This window comes from Rhinolophus sinicus, chromosome 17, assembly GCF_057876585.1.
Source record: "Rhinolophus sinicus isolate RSI-liver-muscle chromosome 17, RSI-T2T, whole genome shotgun sequence".
NCBI classification, from domain to species: domain Eukaryota; kingdom Metazoa; phylum Chordata; class Mammalia; order Chiroptera; family Rhinolophidae; genus Rhinolophus; species Rhinolophus sinicus.
Window position 1 is genome coordinate 184,039,699 of NC_142517.1, and position 16,228 is coordinate 184,055,926.

Here is a 16,228-nt window from a genome sequence, read left to right on the forward strand (position 1 = left end):
CTGGCCCATGTGGGAATCGAACCAGTGACCTTGGTGTTATGAGCACAGTGATCTAACCAACTGAGCCAACTGGCCGCACCGTACAATTTTAATTTATAATGTGGCAAAAAGTATTTGATAAGAAAGAAGGAATAAGGATCCGTATTTCACTTTATACTGAGTTTAAACTGTATAATTGCTATTTAAAATTTTAAGAACCAAATTTATAACAGGTACCAGCAAAATCCTTCAAGCTTTACTCACATTCTAGCTAAAGAATTCTATCCATCTTATGACCGTGGTTCAAAGAACACAAAACACACAGCTGTATAAAACGACCATATTCCAACTGCCTCCCCTTCTAAGAAAAGGGTATATTAAGATCTCCTGGGATTGCTTTATACTAAGTTTTCCTATGTGTCACCACTGATTGTACATTTTTTTCATACTCTTTTTTTCTAGAACACCGATGCCAATACTTTAATGACCAGAAGCTTTTTAAATCTTATTTCATAATAGCTAGGAATTTCTCTACTTTTGTTAAATAATATTTCTCTAAATTGTAAATAGGCATGACCCTGGTTTCACGGAAGGGAAGCCACAACCTTAATCTTCCTTTTAAAATAACATCCATGACAAGTTTTCAAGGATAGAAGAGGATTACAATTAATAAGGCTATTTCTGAAAACTGGAAATTATTTGTGAGAAAAATGGCTTCAAAACCTTTAAAATGATGAAGACTTTTGTTAACTTTTATAAGCATAAGATAGGAACTAGCAGCAAAGCTTATCACTAATCAGCTTTATTTCAGTATCTTTCTCTCTTTACCAATCAACACAAAAGTCACTATTTCTGCTAAACAATCATCAAGAAAATTAAAGTGAAGAGAGGCTACACATACATGGAATTGTTTGTTGTGTTTTCCTAGAAGGATAGAGGAGAAAGAAGAAATGGTTTTACCTTCTCTTCTTTGAGTCCATCGGTCAGTGGGAGCACTCCATCACCAAATCATTTCCTTTTTGCAAAAGTATTTAATGACCTAAATGTCAAAACACAGGTAAGCACAAAGAGCAGTGAAAGAATACTTTGCTATTTTATCCCACAGATGGAAGGAAAAAAAAAAAAAAAAAGGGCAGCCCTCTAACAAGTGCACATTCACTGGGCAATAAATATGCACTGGAACTATGTAAACTATTTCATATCCTGGCTTCCAGAATGGAATATCTAGACTGAGCCTTCCCACTGAGCTTATAAAAATGCCTGTTGACTGTCAAATGTAATGTCAAGGGAAGAAAAGACTAGCTACAATTATGCTGTACTTGGTCAGGCAACAGATTTGTTTGGTTTATTTTTTATTATAAAGAAGGCAGTTTTGAATCTGAAAAACTCAATGTGTTAAGTATTCATTTCATAAACATTAAGATTACTTTTTAAATGCTTCTGGAACACGTGAATATTTAAATACCAATTAAGTAAGAAAGAATTTCTAAAATCTCTTCAGTAAGGTATCAAATTCAAGTAGTTTGAATTTACATTTTTCAGTAACGCACACAAAATATTATATCATTAAAATACAAAGTTTTCCACTTATTGGAACCAGCAGTATTTTCCCCAAATAAACCTTAATTCAAAACCATAATCCAAAGGGCTGAAAGAGAGGTTTGAATTTTAAAATATGTTTTAAAATCAACCACTAAAGAGAAAAGAGCTGTATGAAAATGATGGTACAAACATCATGACCTATCAGTTCAGAAACTCAATGTTTAATAAAGAGAAATAAACAGACAGAAATGCTCAATGCAATTCAACTACGAAAGTCACATATTTAAGGGCATCAAAACTCATGGAAATAAAGGCAATGAGGTTTTATTTGTATGAACCATAAAAATACTGGGGCCAAATTTATGATTTTTTTCTGCAGGAAGATACGGCATGGTCACTGCTCTGAAAACAGCCCGTCCCGGCAGGAGTGATGTAAGATCCATCTGTTTACTCCAGGTTGCCAGTGAATTCTTACGGTTTCCCATCTGTGTATCTGGAGGAAATTACTCTTTACCTAATGCTTATTTTACAAAGATTTTGAATCATTCAAAGTTGGATGAAGGGTACTAACTATGTAAACAAGATATCTGAATAGATTGAATACATGCTATTAATGTAATAAATACAATTAAGTGGCACCATGCTTTGTGGGTGATAGTAATTAACTTTTAGTAACATGTACTGAAGAGAAATTGGTGTACAGAGAAATGTACTAAAGAGAATGGTGTACAGAGAAATTCTGAAGCCAGATCTAACTTGTGTATCTATCAGAGATCAAGGAGTAACTGTTGCCTTGATTCAAGTTAAACAACACCCAGCAGAAACCAGAGAACTCCTCTGGGAGGGTGTGGAAGCGCATGACACACTTGACAACTGATTAACTGTATGTATGTCAGTTGACTTTGGTCCTACTGCCTGACAATCAAAAATATTAAGAATCTTTTGGTAAAGTAAATAAAAAAGTCAAATCTTTCTTCTATTTTAGTGTACTACTTTTGAATACAGAGGTTTCTTAAGGGGGATTTCACCCTACACCATATAATTTCACATCACCACTCATTTTTTTCAAATCCAAATGGAATTAAAATTCTACAAACTGTTTCGCAACTTTCTTTTGTGACTTAACTACATAGGTTAGGCAGAAAAATGGTCCCAAAGACACCCTCATCCTAATGCCCACAACCTGTGAATATGTTAGGTTACATGGCAAAGGGAAATTAAGGTTACTAGTCAGCTGCCCTTAAAATAGGCAGATTATCCAGCTTATCTTGATGTAATTAAGAGTCCTTAAAAGTGGAAGAGGGAGGTCAGAAGGAGAGAGAAAAAGAGATGCGATGATGGAAGCAGGGTCAGAGAGATGCTACATTGCTCATTTTCAAGATTGAGGGGGAGGAGATAACCAAGGAATGTGCGTGGCCTCTAGAAGCTGGAAAAGGTTAAGGACTGGATTCTCTCCTATAGCCTGCAGAAAAGAACACAGCCCTGCTGACACCTTGATTTTAGCCCAGTGAGACTTGTCTGACCTTTAACCTAAAGAACTGTAAAATAATAAATCTGTGTTATTTCAAGCCACTAAGTGTGTAGTAATTTGGTACAGTAACGACAGAAAGCTAGCTAATATATTATTTCAGAGACATCTTTCTGAATCACTATTTATAGACGTATCTCATTTTGTTTTAATGGTGGTTAGCGTTTGACTTCTTCCAAGAAGACATGTCTGCCTGAAATTTCAACAGGGCAATGAGAAAAACAGAAAAGACTGCAAAGGAAACAGAACTAAAAAGGAATATTGCAGCTAAATATGGGAAGCTTGTATCATTAAGTTTTACCTCACGTACTTAAATATTTTAAGTGGCATTTACCAACTCCATTTACTCTAACATTCTTTCTCAATTATGTATCCATACAGAAAAAGTAAATGAAAAAATTGTTTTTCTAATATTTTATGATCCCCTCTCCAGAAAATCTGTAAGACTTGCCTCAACCATTCAAATAGCATTTAAACTTCCTTATGTTCTTTCAGTGCTTCACATTTTGAATAGTTATAAAATGGCCTAATCATGTGGCTTCTGCCGGGGATATTTCTCCCCAGGTATCCTTGAAGGTCCTTACTCTAGATTCCTTTGTGGGACAGAATCCCTGTACTCTGCTCTGACACAGAAGCTGTGGGATGTTGTACAGAGTCAGAAAATGTGGGGTCCTCTTTTTCCTTGCATTTGCAGAGATCAATGACATCTGTAAAATAAGCAAAATAGATTCTAGCATCCCCTCCAGGTACTACGTTCTATGAACAACAGAACAAAGCCAGCTTTATTTTAAAAGTATACCACGCTATACTTCAAATTATCTGCTTCACAGTGAAATGTGAAATAATTCAACTCTCGGATGATAGTCCTTTAACACAAAGAGCAAACCTTGGTTCTGAGTGAATTGACTCCAATTTTAGGTCCCACTGGACACATACCCTCCTATTACATTTAACAGAGAAAAATAAGCTATCTTGTACATGCAGACGATATGGTTTTAACACCATGATCTACGAGTGCCCTAAAAAAATTCTGGCCTAGATGTCCTAATTATTGCGAGAAAGAAAGGCTATAAACTATCTACAGGTCCATAATACTTTACCCAGAAATCCAAAGTCCAAAAAATGAGAAACGGAAAGTTTTTTCATAACTCTTCTAGTGGCAAAATCTAATCTGACCTGAACTCATCTGACAGCAAAACCTGACCTGAACTAACGTGGGGTTATTTAGTTTTTACCCCTTTAGTGTAAATATTCGTATATTTTGCTGCAGAAATATTAATATGATTATGGGATGGTAACACAGGCCCCACAGGAAGTGATATATGTGGTTTATGCACCATATTATAAAGATTTAAAAAACCCTGAATTTCAAAACATATCTTGCCTCAAAGATTACAAAAAAGGGACTAGGAACTTGTATTCTAAAACAAAAACTATCATTTTTGGTAGGGGTCCCCAACTTTTAATTATTTTATACTTCAATTAGTTTCTTTTATGTACTTCAAACATCAACTTCATCTTGGAAAGTACACTAGAAAGTTGCATTGCTTACAAGACATTCTATAGGTGCTTTAATGATTTAGTTTTAATGGTGATGATTTACATTTGTTTCAAAAGTCTTAAGTCAGTTTTATGGTAAACATTCTCACATGTGGTATCCAAATTAATTTTGAAAGGAATATCCTATACTCACTTGGATCATCTTCTCAGTGAAAGGAGGCCTGAGCTCTTTAATTTCATACAGGGCTGCCAATTTGGTAGAAAGAAAGAGGTAAATGAATGACAGCAGTGCTTTGTCCTAGAACAACTAGGACTTGGTGATGTATTAGACATAGGCGGGAACAGAGGAAAGGGGTATCAAAAATGATCTGTAGGTTCTGCCTTGAACAACTGTGTGTTGGTGGTCCCATTTACTGAAACGGGGAAGAGTGAAAGAGGATTCTGAAGTGGAAGATATGATTCTGGTGAGATAAAAATTTTTTATGTTAAGTTCAAGATGCCTGTGAGAAATCAAAGAGCACATGTCAAGTGATTAGATGAATATATGAGTATGGAGTTCAGAAGAAAGGTCTCAACTACAGGGAACAAACTTGGGAAGGCATACAGATAATATCTGAAACGAAGACAATGGGTAATATCACTGGCGTGTGTATTAAAAGAAAGGAAAGCCAAAGGTCAAGATGTAAGGAGCACCAGCACCTCGGTGGAACAGGATGAAGTAAAAGGGAAAATGACTGAGGTGAGAAGTGGCCTGAGAGGCAGGAGGAACACGAACACGTAAGCGAAGCAGCGAGTGTTTCCAGCAGAAACAACTGGTCGATTAGGTCAGTGCAGCTGGGATTTATAAGATGAGAACTGAAAAGTGTCCACTGGATGTGCCAACGCAGATATCCCTGCTGAGCACGGCCACAGTTTCAGCGGTGTGGGAGGGGACTGAAATCCAGACTGGAGTAGGTTGGCTATAAATGGGAGGTTTAAGGACATGAAAATAAAGTTCATGTAATTGATTCTTTTGAAAAATGCTGTTGAAATATCAAACAGAGAAATGGAATAATACCTGGAGAGAAATGTGAAGATCAAGGGTGTGTTTTTTTGTGTGTTGGGAGAGGGGAATGAGAGATAGCTGAACATGTTTGCAGGACAATAACATCGATCCTACATGCAAGGGAGATAGGACAGAGGGCAGAACCAAAGTCCTGGACAAACTGAAAGAGGATAACATCTGGAACATGTGGTGGGATTGATCTTTTGTAAGAGGCAGGGTCTACATTTTTAAAGGAAGGAAACTACGAGTAAAGACATAGGCAGGATTATAGATTTTGTGATGGGAGGATAAGAGTCCCATATGATGGCACCTATAACTGACTAGAAGTTCACAGTACGAGGTGTGATCAAAAACTACAGTAAATGTTTAAATTTTAAAAAAGTTGTTACAGTAAAAGGCACATTGCCATTAATCCCTGTCAAAATACTTCCTCTCGCTTTGAACACAATTATCCCATCATTCTTGCCACTTTCTGAAGCAGTTCTGGAAGTCCTCTTTCATGAGGGTCTTTCGTTGTGCTGTCGTGGCTGCCTCGATGTCCTGAATCAAATTCAAAATGTTTACCTTTCATGGTCATTTTGACTTTGGGGAAGAGCCCGAAGTCACATGGTGCCAGACCCGGTGAATAAGGTGGATGAGGACACACAATAATGTTTTTATTTGATAGATATTGCCGCACCAGAAGCGATGTGTGACAAAGAGCCTTTCCATTGTGATCACAAAATATGGTGAATGCTGCTGCCGAGTGCCATTCAATGGGAAGGCAGGATCTTCAATATGGCGAGCAGCACGTCGAACCTTAGTAACAGTGTGTGACAAGTCTGTTTGTTCGGCAGTCAGTGTGAGCTACGGTTGAAAGAAGGTGTGTTTTAAAGTGTGCTAAATCATCCTCCATCACGACAACGCTCCATGTCACATATCTCTTCTGGTATATAATAATTTCTGTCAAATAAAAACGTTATGGTGTATCCTCATCCCCTTTATTCACCAGATCTAGCACCATGCAACTTCTGGCTCTTCCCCAAAGTCAAAATGATTCAGGACATCGAGGCAGCCATGACAGCACAACTAAAGACACTCATGAAAGAGGACTTCCAGAACTGCTTCAGAAAGTGGCAAGAACAATGGGATAAGTGTGTTCCATGAGAGAGGGAGTATTTTGAGGGGGATTAATGGCAATGTGTCTTTTAATGTAATAATTTTTTTTAAATTTAAACATTAACCATATTATTTGATTACACCTCATATGTATGCTATGTATTCTATACTTGGTCTTAGCCAAAAGGCCGAGAAGTGATATGCTATGTATTCTAATATCACTCCTGGCTCCATTCATTCTGTTTCTTTATTTTATCTTGCCATATTTATACATTTTTGTAAACTACATTAAATACTTTCAGGAACAAGGCAGAATCTAAATAACAATTTTTAATGAGAATAGAAATGTGTTAGTGGACTAATATCCCAAATACAAAGAGAAAAATTAAATTATATAGGAGTCTATGTATTCATCTCTAGTAAACTTTATTCTCTGGATAAAGTCCTTTTGCCTTAATAATTTAGTGAAAGGTAAATTTTCAGTCATAAATATACTTTCAAATGCTTAAATTTCAACATCTAAAACCATATGTGTTTTTTTGTACCTATTTATGTTCCAGGTATGCTAATCTAAAACTTACATGGAAGCCAAAAATATCTTATTCCCTATTATATCCCAGCTGCTTAACGTAATCCTCATATATAACAGGTACTCAATAAATATCTATAGAGAAACTAGGCATTTATTTTTAAAAAAAGTACCTACTCTTAAGGAGTTTAACCTACAAGTACGGTCTGTCTTTCTGTCTAAAAGAATGATTCTCTATAAAGTAGGCACTACTGTCAAGGTATAAGAAAACTAACTTACAGTAGCAAACCTGGGCCCTTCTAGTCTGATTCTCCTGTCTCACTAACTGGTTTAAAATAGATGTGTTGATTAAAATAGTAAAATATTAGCAATGACTAACTGTAGTTACAAAAATAATGATATTAGTGTTTAGAATGACAAGACATTACAATAAGAAGACAATAAAAATAATAATACAGAAGCAAACTGTACCATAATGCTCTAAAAGAAATTTGGCTATAGATTGAATCTGATATACAACTACTACAGATTTCATGCAGTCATTTATACTCTAATTTTAAAGTCTGAGTTGACTGCATTTTATTGCAATGTAGTAACTAGAGTTTATATTTTATACTGTGAAGGTGGTAAACAATAATTTAAGACACTATGGTATTTTACACATGGTACATGCTTAATAAATATTTGCTTTTAGAGTCTCAAGCAATATGTTTACACAGAGGTTAAGGCAACTTCTGACTCAAACACCTGACTTACAACTAATCTATACATCAACAAGTGCTACTTCCTGTATATCCTGCCACCTAGGCCTTTATCAACCACTGCTGAAGGTCGAGGAACACTCACCTTGCAGTGAAGCCTTGACAAACCAATCACCATCAAAGGTCAAGGCCACTTCAAATGCAGCCCTCTCAGCTTTAATTGCTTCACCTAAGGCATTGTCTGATACCACTATGGGAGCAGGCTAGCCCCTTAAATCCTGACCCAGAGTTCAGGGATTTGGTAAATTAATGTACTGAATAAAGTCAGTAGGTTGACCTAAAAGTGCTTGTTATTTACAAATGTTATTAATGAGATAATGCACTAAGTCACTGATTCAAAATATAAACTCATAGACATCATAAACTATGACTTATTCATCGGTATACTCTTGTACCCATAGCAAACACTATCTAGTGGCTACATTTGAGTACTCAATGAGACAGCCCTTGATCTTAAGTTCCATCCACGGACTTCCAGATGATACAGAAGATTTCTAGTGCCTGCAATAAGTCAGTATCAGACACAAAAGGAAAGTATCATCTCATAGTAGAAACTCTCATACTTAATTTGCTAATGGTATTTCCTACAATGAAGACACTTTTATTTCATGTCACTTCACAAATGTTAGACAACCCAGGAAAGAATAGTCCTTTCTATTTAATACATGGAGACAGTTTCTGGTGCAATCAGGGACACCAAGGCTTCGTAGTCTTTCTTATGCCTGTTAATTTCACCTTGAAAATTACTAAAACTGCACTTTCCTGATTGCCAGAATCATCTAAAATGGATATTACCACGGAGGGGAGGTGGTAAACATGGTAAAATAAATGCCCAGCAATACCTATTTAGCTCCTTTTTGTACCCACTGCATATTTTTAAAGTGCACTTTTCCAGATTACTAAAATTCTTGTGAAATAATTTGATGGATTTTATAATACTAGCAATTGAATTTCAAATTCCTAGGTACTGCAATATTTTGTGCCTGTTATTAATGTTGGAGTATAATTTCTGACACAAATTGTTTACTCCTTTAATATTTTGCTATTCTTTTATTAAAATGGCCACAATTTTTTAAAGGCAATAGTAGTTCAAAGTATGTGTGCTAATTTTACCAGTCAATAATATCCACTGATTAATGATATCAAGATTAAGGCCACTAACTGAACAGGGAGTATACAAGCCAAAAATACTGCTTTGGAGATGTATTTCATTTCTTTTGAGAATGCTAATAACAGGTATTCTGGATTAAAAATGAAAATACTGTTTAACTCACAAGTTTAAACACTGAGGTCATATTACAGATCAGCTTCCAAATTAAGTGTTCACTACTCAACCATTTAGCACATTGTCATCACATTTATTTATTAATAACTGTAAAGAGATTTCCAGTCAAGATGGCACAGTACATAAACTCTATGCTTGCATCCTTTTATAACCACACTAAAATTACCACTACACTTCATTGAGAATCAACTGAAGTCTAGCTGAACAGAAGCCCTACAACTAAGGATATACAGAAGAAGCCATGTCGAGACTAGGAGCAGTGGAGACACAGAATGGGCTGGTCCCACACTAGCATGTGGCAGTTAAAAATCGGGAGAGATATCTCAGCTGCAGAGGTACTTCCTGAGGAGCAAGGGATCCCAGACCCACACCAGGCTCCCCAGCCCAGGATTCCAGTGCGGGGAAGAGAAGTCCCCACAACTTCTGACTGTGAAAACCAGCAGAGATTGTGGCTGAGTAAGATGAAAGACTGGCTGCTGGAGTGCCATGCATTCCTCTGAAAGGGCCCGCACATGGACTTACTCGCTCTGGACTCCAGCACTGGGGCAGCAGCTTGAAAGGCGCAAAAGACATATAGGGAGGAACTGAATTGTCTGGCTTCAGCACAAGGGCTGGAGGGACAGCTATCTCCCAAAGAGAAGTGCTGGCAGAAGCTACTGTTCCTTTGTTGAGCTCTCCCCACTCCCAGCATGCAGACTCAGGTCAGCCACCCTGTTTCAGTCTCCATCAACATAGCTAACACCATCAATTCCATCCTGATGCTTCCCTGAGATCCTGCCCCACCCAACTTTCAGGCCCACTCAAACCACTTCCAGTGGTTTTTCCACACAAACAGCCTGTCTTGACTCATGCTGCAGACTCTCCTAAAATCTCTCAAAGGTTCACAAATCCAAACAAGCAGCATGTGGCCTTGGTGTACCTCATACCTCTTGCTAAGCAGCCCCAGGCCTGGCATTCGGCAGCCAGCCTAGGGTCACAACTTAGCCTCTCCCAGGCATCTCCAAGCCAAGTGCAGGTGGTTACCATCTACAAAGTGCTTTGTGGCCCCTCCCAGGAAGCCCTGGGGCAGGCATGCTGGTGTCCAGCTTTGGACCCAGCTAGAGCACCATCTGGCTGCCTCTGCAGATGACGTACCTAAAGGGCAGATTGGGCAGGCACCAGAGCCCTGCTGAAGTGAATCTTGATCCATATGGTCAGCCCCTGACTACCATGTTTCCCCGAAAATAAGTCCTAGCTGGACAATCAACTTTAATGCGTCTTTTGGAGAAAAAATTAATATAAGCCTTAATCTTATTTTACTATAAGACCAGGTTTTATATAATATAATACCCGGTCTTATATTAATTTTTGTTCCAAAAGATGCATTAGAGCTGATTGTCCAGCTAGGTCTTATTTTCAAGGAAACAGGGTAATAGTTCCTCTCCTGTACTCACGACCAGTCCTCACAACAAATCAGCTCTAGGGTCAATCCCTCTCATTAATGTGCAAACAGCAACCAAGACTCAACTACAACAGGAGGGCAAACATGACCTACACAAGGGACACACCTGGAGCACCTGGCTCAGGTGACAAGAGAGGCTGTGTCACTGGGCTCCACAGAACACCTACTACACAAGGTCACTCTACTAAGACTAGAACACATAGTAGCTCTATCTAATACATAGAAACAAACACAGGCAGGCATCCAACATGGGGGGGGGGGGGGACAAAGAAACACATCCCAAATGAAAGATCAGAACAAAGCTCCAGAAAAGAACTAAACAAAATGGAGGCATGCAATCTACCAGATACAGAGTTCAAAAAATTGATTATAATGATGCTCAATGATCTCAGTGAGAACTTCAACAAAGAGATAGAAAACATAAAAAAGAACCAGTCAGAAATGAAGAATACAATAACTGAAATAAAGAAAACATTAGAGGGAATCAACAGCAGATTAGATGAAGCAGAGGGTTGAATCAGCGATTTAGAAGATAAGGTAGCACAAAACACCCAATCAGAGCAACAAAAAGAAAAAGGAATCCAAAAAAAAAGAGAATAGTTTAAGGGGCCTATTTAACAACATCAAGTATGCCAACATTCTCATCATAGGGGTACCAGAAAAAGAGACAGTAAGAAATTGAAAACCTAGCTGAAGAAATAACAACGGAAAACTTCCCTAACCTGGAGAAGGAAATAGACATGCAAGCCCAGGAAGCGCAGAGAGTCCCAACCAAGATGAACCCAAAGAGGCCCACACCAAGACACATCATAATTAAAATACCAAAGATTAAAAATACAGAAAGAATCTTAAAAGCAGCAAGACAGCAAGAATCTTAAGAGCAGCTAGTTACCTACAAGGGAGCTCCCATAAGACTGTCAGCTGATTTCTCAACAGAACCTTTACAGGCCAGAAGGGATTGGCCCAAAATATTCAAAGTGATGAAAAGCAAGGACCTACAACTAAGATTACTCTACCCAGTAAAGCTATCATTTAGAATCAAAGGACAAATAAAGAGCTTCCCAGACAAGAAAGTCTAAAGGAATTCATCACCACCAAACCAGTATTACAAATAATGTTAAAGGGACTACTTTAAGAAGGAAAAAAAAAAATCAAAATTATGAATAAAATGGCAATAACTACATATCAACAATTTCTTTAAATGCATATGGATTAAATGCTCCAATGAATGAATAAGAAAAGAAGACCCTAGGGGTAGTAGCCTGGGGGAGAGGGTCTATCACTTTGTGAGGGTTGTAAATATCTAACAATTATGTTGCTTTGTACACCTGAAACTAATTAAAAAAGAAAAGAACACCTTTATATATGTTGCCCCCAAGAGACTCACTTCAGATGTAAAGGCACATAGACTGAAAGTAAAGGGATGGAAAAAGATATTTCATGAAAATGTAAACAAACAAACAAAAAATCTGGGATAGCAATACTTATACCAGACAAAATAGACTTCAAAACAAAGGCTATAACAAGAGACAAAGAGACAAAGAAGGACTCAGTAATTCCACTTCTGGGTATTTATCAAAAGAAACACAAAACACTACTTCAAAGGGACATGGGCATCCATATGTTCATTGCAATATTATTTACAATGGCCAAGATATGGAGGCAATCTGGGTGTCCATCAATAGATGAATGGCTAAAGAAGAGGTGGTACATATATATACAATGGAATATTACTCAGCCATAAAAGAGAATGAAATCTTGCCATCTGCAACAACATGGATGGTCCTAGAGGGTGTTGTGCTGAGTAGAGTAAGTCAGATAGAGAAAGACAAATGTCATATGATTTCACTTATATGTAAGCATCTAAAGAACAAAACAAACAAACAAAACAGAAACAAATTCATAGATCCCGATAACACTTTGATGGTTGCCAATTAGGAGGGGGATTGGAGACGGGTACAAAAGGGGAAGGGATTAAGAAGTAAAAATTGGTAGTTACAAAATAGTAATGGGGATGGAAAGTATAGCATAAGGAATATAATCAATTATGTTGTCATAACTGTACCGTGGTATCAAACGGGTACTAGATTTATCAGGGTGATCACTTCATAAGTTATAGAAATGTCTAACCATTATGTTGTACACCTGAAATTAATAAAATATTGTATGTAAACTGTAATTGAAACAGAAAACAATTATTTTAAAAAATACCTGTAAAGAGAAAATTATTTTCTTTGAGTAATAATTAGGCCACCTACAGCTGCATTCACAGTATACTGTAGTCACAGTATAAACTCAGGTTTACCACATTGGGTTTACCACCCAAACTTTACAAAGTGTAAATGACCAGGTGATATCTGTGGTAATTTTGTATCTGAGTCACTCTGTCAACTTGTTCCCCAATACTGTCAGTGTTCATGATCAATATATGCCTGCATTTGCCAAGAGTCTCTAGAACTGAAATTCCCCTGCAGCCTTTTAAGAAGGATCATTCCTCACATCCCAAGAAAAGCATTTCCCAGGAGCACAACTCAAACAGCAAAGTAAAACTGACTAAATAATTTGGTCTGTCTCTTCTCCTTAGAAAATCTTGATACTGTGGCGCTGCACAGGCACATTCTTTTCCTATTGCAGGGAGGAAAGAATTATTTTTCTAGAGTCAAAAACGTTGAGACTAGAAAGTAAAATAAAGAAAGTACATTGGGAGAGAGTCTTGATTATAAATAAAAATTTCAAAGTGCTAGTTTCAAAAACTATCTTAATCATACATAAATCTGTAAAAAAAAAAACGAATTTATGTACTCATCACTCAGTTTTAACAGATATTAAAATATTTTCATATTTGCTTCAGTTCCTTTTAAAATAGAAGAAAAAGTTATAAAGATCTGGAGGAACCCCTACCAAACCTTTCTTCTCCAGAGTTAGCCACTTCTCCTAATGTGTCTTATTTCCATGTACATTCTTATACTTATATGTACTTTCATTAGATACATGTGTAGTAATAAAAAATGTATGCTATATTCCTCTAAAACAGTATATGAATGTATCATACTGTATGTATCCTTTGAGAACTTGCTTTTTTCGTCAACATTATGTACTTGAGATAACCACATGTTGATAAGCATAGATCTAGTTCATTCATTTTTACTAAGGGATAGTATTCCATTGCATGAATAAACCATAGTTTATCCATTTCACACCCCTCTCCCCCCCTCCTCTGCCCCTGCAACCCTCTTCTTAGTTGGCAACCATTAAAATGTTATTTGTATCTATGAGTTTGTTTCTGCTTGGTTTGTTCATTTTGTTCTTTAGATTCCACATATAAGTGAAATCATACAGCATTTGTCTTTCTCTGTCTGACTTGCTCCACTCAGCACAAAACCATCTAGGTCCATTCATATTGTTCCAGAGGGCAAGATTTCATTCTTTTTTTATGGCTGAGTAATATTCCATTGCACATATGTACCATTTCTTCTTTCTCCATTTATCCACTGATGGACACTCTATATCTTGGCTATTGTAAATAATGCTGCATACATTCCTTCCTATTTTTCAACCCATACCTTACCTCGTCTCATATTAATACAGAATAATGGAAGGTTTTTACAAGTCAGTCATATTCTTTGGCAATACTTTTAAAATGGACCTAGCAATACTACATTAAACCCATGTTTTTCCTGAAAAGATAGACGATCAATAGTAGTCTTTCTATCTAACCACACAAAAACTAAAATCAGGTCTCAGTGAAGTTCTTAATATACCCTTTGCTTCTTTAACAGTCAAAATGCCCAAAGTGTCTCAAATCACAACCTAAATTGTGAAAGGCTGCAATTTGGAGAGATGGGATTCCAGTTCACATTGCTTAAATCTATTTTTTAAAAATAAGAGGATAACATAACACCCCTCAAATTTCCCTCCCAAAATTACCTGTCTGGTACTTCATTATCTTTTCAAATGTTAATATTGTGAAACAGCTTTGAACTTTTCTTGCTATAACTTGAACCTTGACTCTGTCAATAGTAGTCATAGTTTGCCAACTAAGTATTAAATTTAAACTAGGCATAGATTCCATCAGCAACTTTTCCACATCAAAATGCCTTTATGGAATACCAAAGTTACTACAGACCAACCTGAAATCATTATTTTCTCTAAGTCTATGTGTCATAAAATTATCTGGAAACTATCCCTTCAGTTTAAAAAGTGAACTATAGTGCTTTTCTAAAAATATTCACTTTTCTTTCCCACCATTTAGGAAGAAAATGTCAGTTTGGGTCATGATATACTGTAAGAAGAAATTAATAATCATAAAAATAGCTGTGCCAGGCACTGCAATAAATATGATACATGAGCCATTAAATGGAAATTAAGTAACTTTCCCAAAGTCAAAGATGTAACTGGATGTTGACTCCAGGTATGTCCAGATTCAAAGCCTAGGATCTTAACCACTATGCTTATATTAGCAAGATTAAACTACTGCAAGGGACTGCAAAAGCAAATTTTTCACTGCTTTAAATCCTTTAAGTAGTCACTAACTCAAAGTTCAAGTGGTGACTCAAATCATTCATATTTATGGTAAACTGAAACAATATTGGACCAACAGGTTTGTTGAATGTTTGTACCTATTGAGAATAAACATGTCACACAACTGTAAAGCCTTTTAAAGAACATTCACAGCCACCAACTAATCGAAAAGGCTTCAACAGTTATTTCCTTTCCATCCTAAACCAGCACTAGAATACTGTACTTGGAATATGCCACTTCAACCTGAGTGCCTTTTCCTCTTCCCTCGTCATCAAAGGCCTAAGCTGTAGTACAATACTTCTGCCAAAATATAGTTTCTTGTCCCCAAAGTCACCCTATTACCCAAGATCACCCAAACCAGCATCAGAATCATTTCCTCAATATAGCCTCTGTTATTTTCCTGGCTTCACATCTCAAGAGAACTTACCACCCTCTGGTGGATCACCTGAAACACCAAAGGACTTAGCTAAACTACTAATTCTTAATATCAAAGTCATTTTCTTTTTCCTCAACCTCCTTTTTAAGCCACCACAACCCTCGGTCCACTCTCCGCGATCTGCATTCCTGGGGCAAACCCGCCTGGGACTCTCACCAATGTTCGCGGCCAGGGACCCGGGTTTATCCGCTCAGCGCCTGGAGTGACATTCAATAAATCCTCATGAATGAATGGGTGAAAGGCAGAGTGGGTGGAGCCGGGAAGGGGGCGCGTGAAAGAATTTCACGCGGCTGAGACCACCGCAGTGGCGCCCCGTCTTGGGAGGGAGGAAAGGGGGAGAAAGAACCTGGGGCCGGGGCGAAGGAGCGGCGTCGGGTGCTCCTCTGCTGGCAGGCGCCGTCGGTCGGATGCAGGCTTGGGAATGAGAGAGCGCCCTCTCCCTGGGTTCCCGCAGCGCGCTCCCGGGCCTGGACCTGCGCCTCGCTCCCAGATCCCGCCTCCCGCACACAGGAGGCCCGGGCCAGTCAGCCTTCCGAAACCAAGTGGCGACCCAGGGGATGCGC

At 37.7% G+C, this 16,228-nt stretch overlaps 1 protein-coding gene across 7 annotated transcripts in view; it reads right to left on the reverse strand.

The window, feature by feature from the left end:
* Nucleotides 1-16,228, reverse strand: part of ALS2 (alsin Rho guanine nucleotide exchange factor ALS2) — a 74,108-nt gene that overhangs the window by 57,733 nt on the left and 147 nt on the right. For 2 of the 7 annotated variants that reach the window (XM_019726817.3, XM_074340137.2), the window contains exons 1-2: nt 15,822-16,228; nt 940-1,018 (exon numbers count right to left, since the gene is read on the reverse strand). In XM_019726817.3, coding sequence (XP_019582376.3) covers nt 940-959 — 20 coding nt within the window. In that variant the 5' untranslated portion in view covers nt 960-1,018; nt 15,822-16,228. The remainder of the gene's footprint in view (nt 1-939; nt 1,019-15,821) is intronic. The other 5 variants (XM_074340147.2, XM_019726815.3, XM_074340126.2 and 2 more) reach the window with 4 other exon arrangements.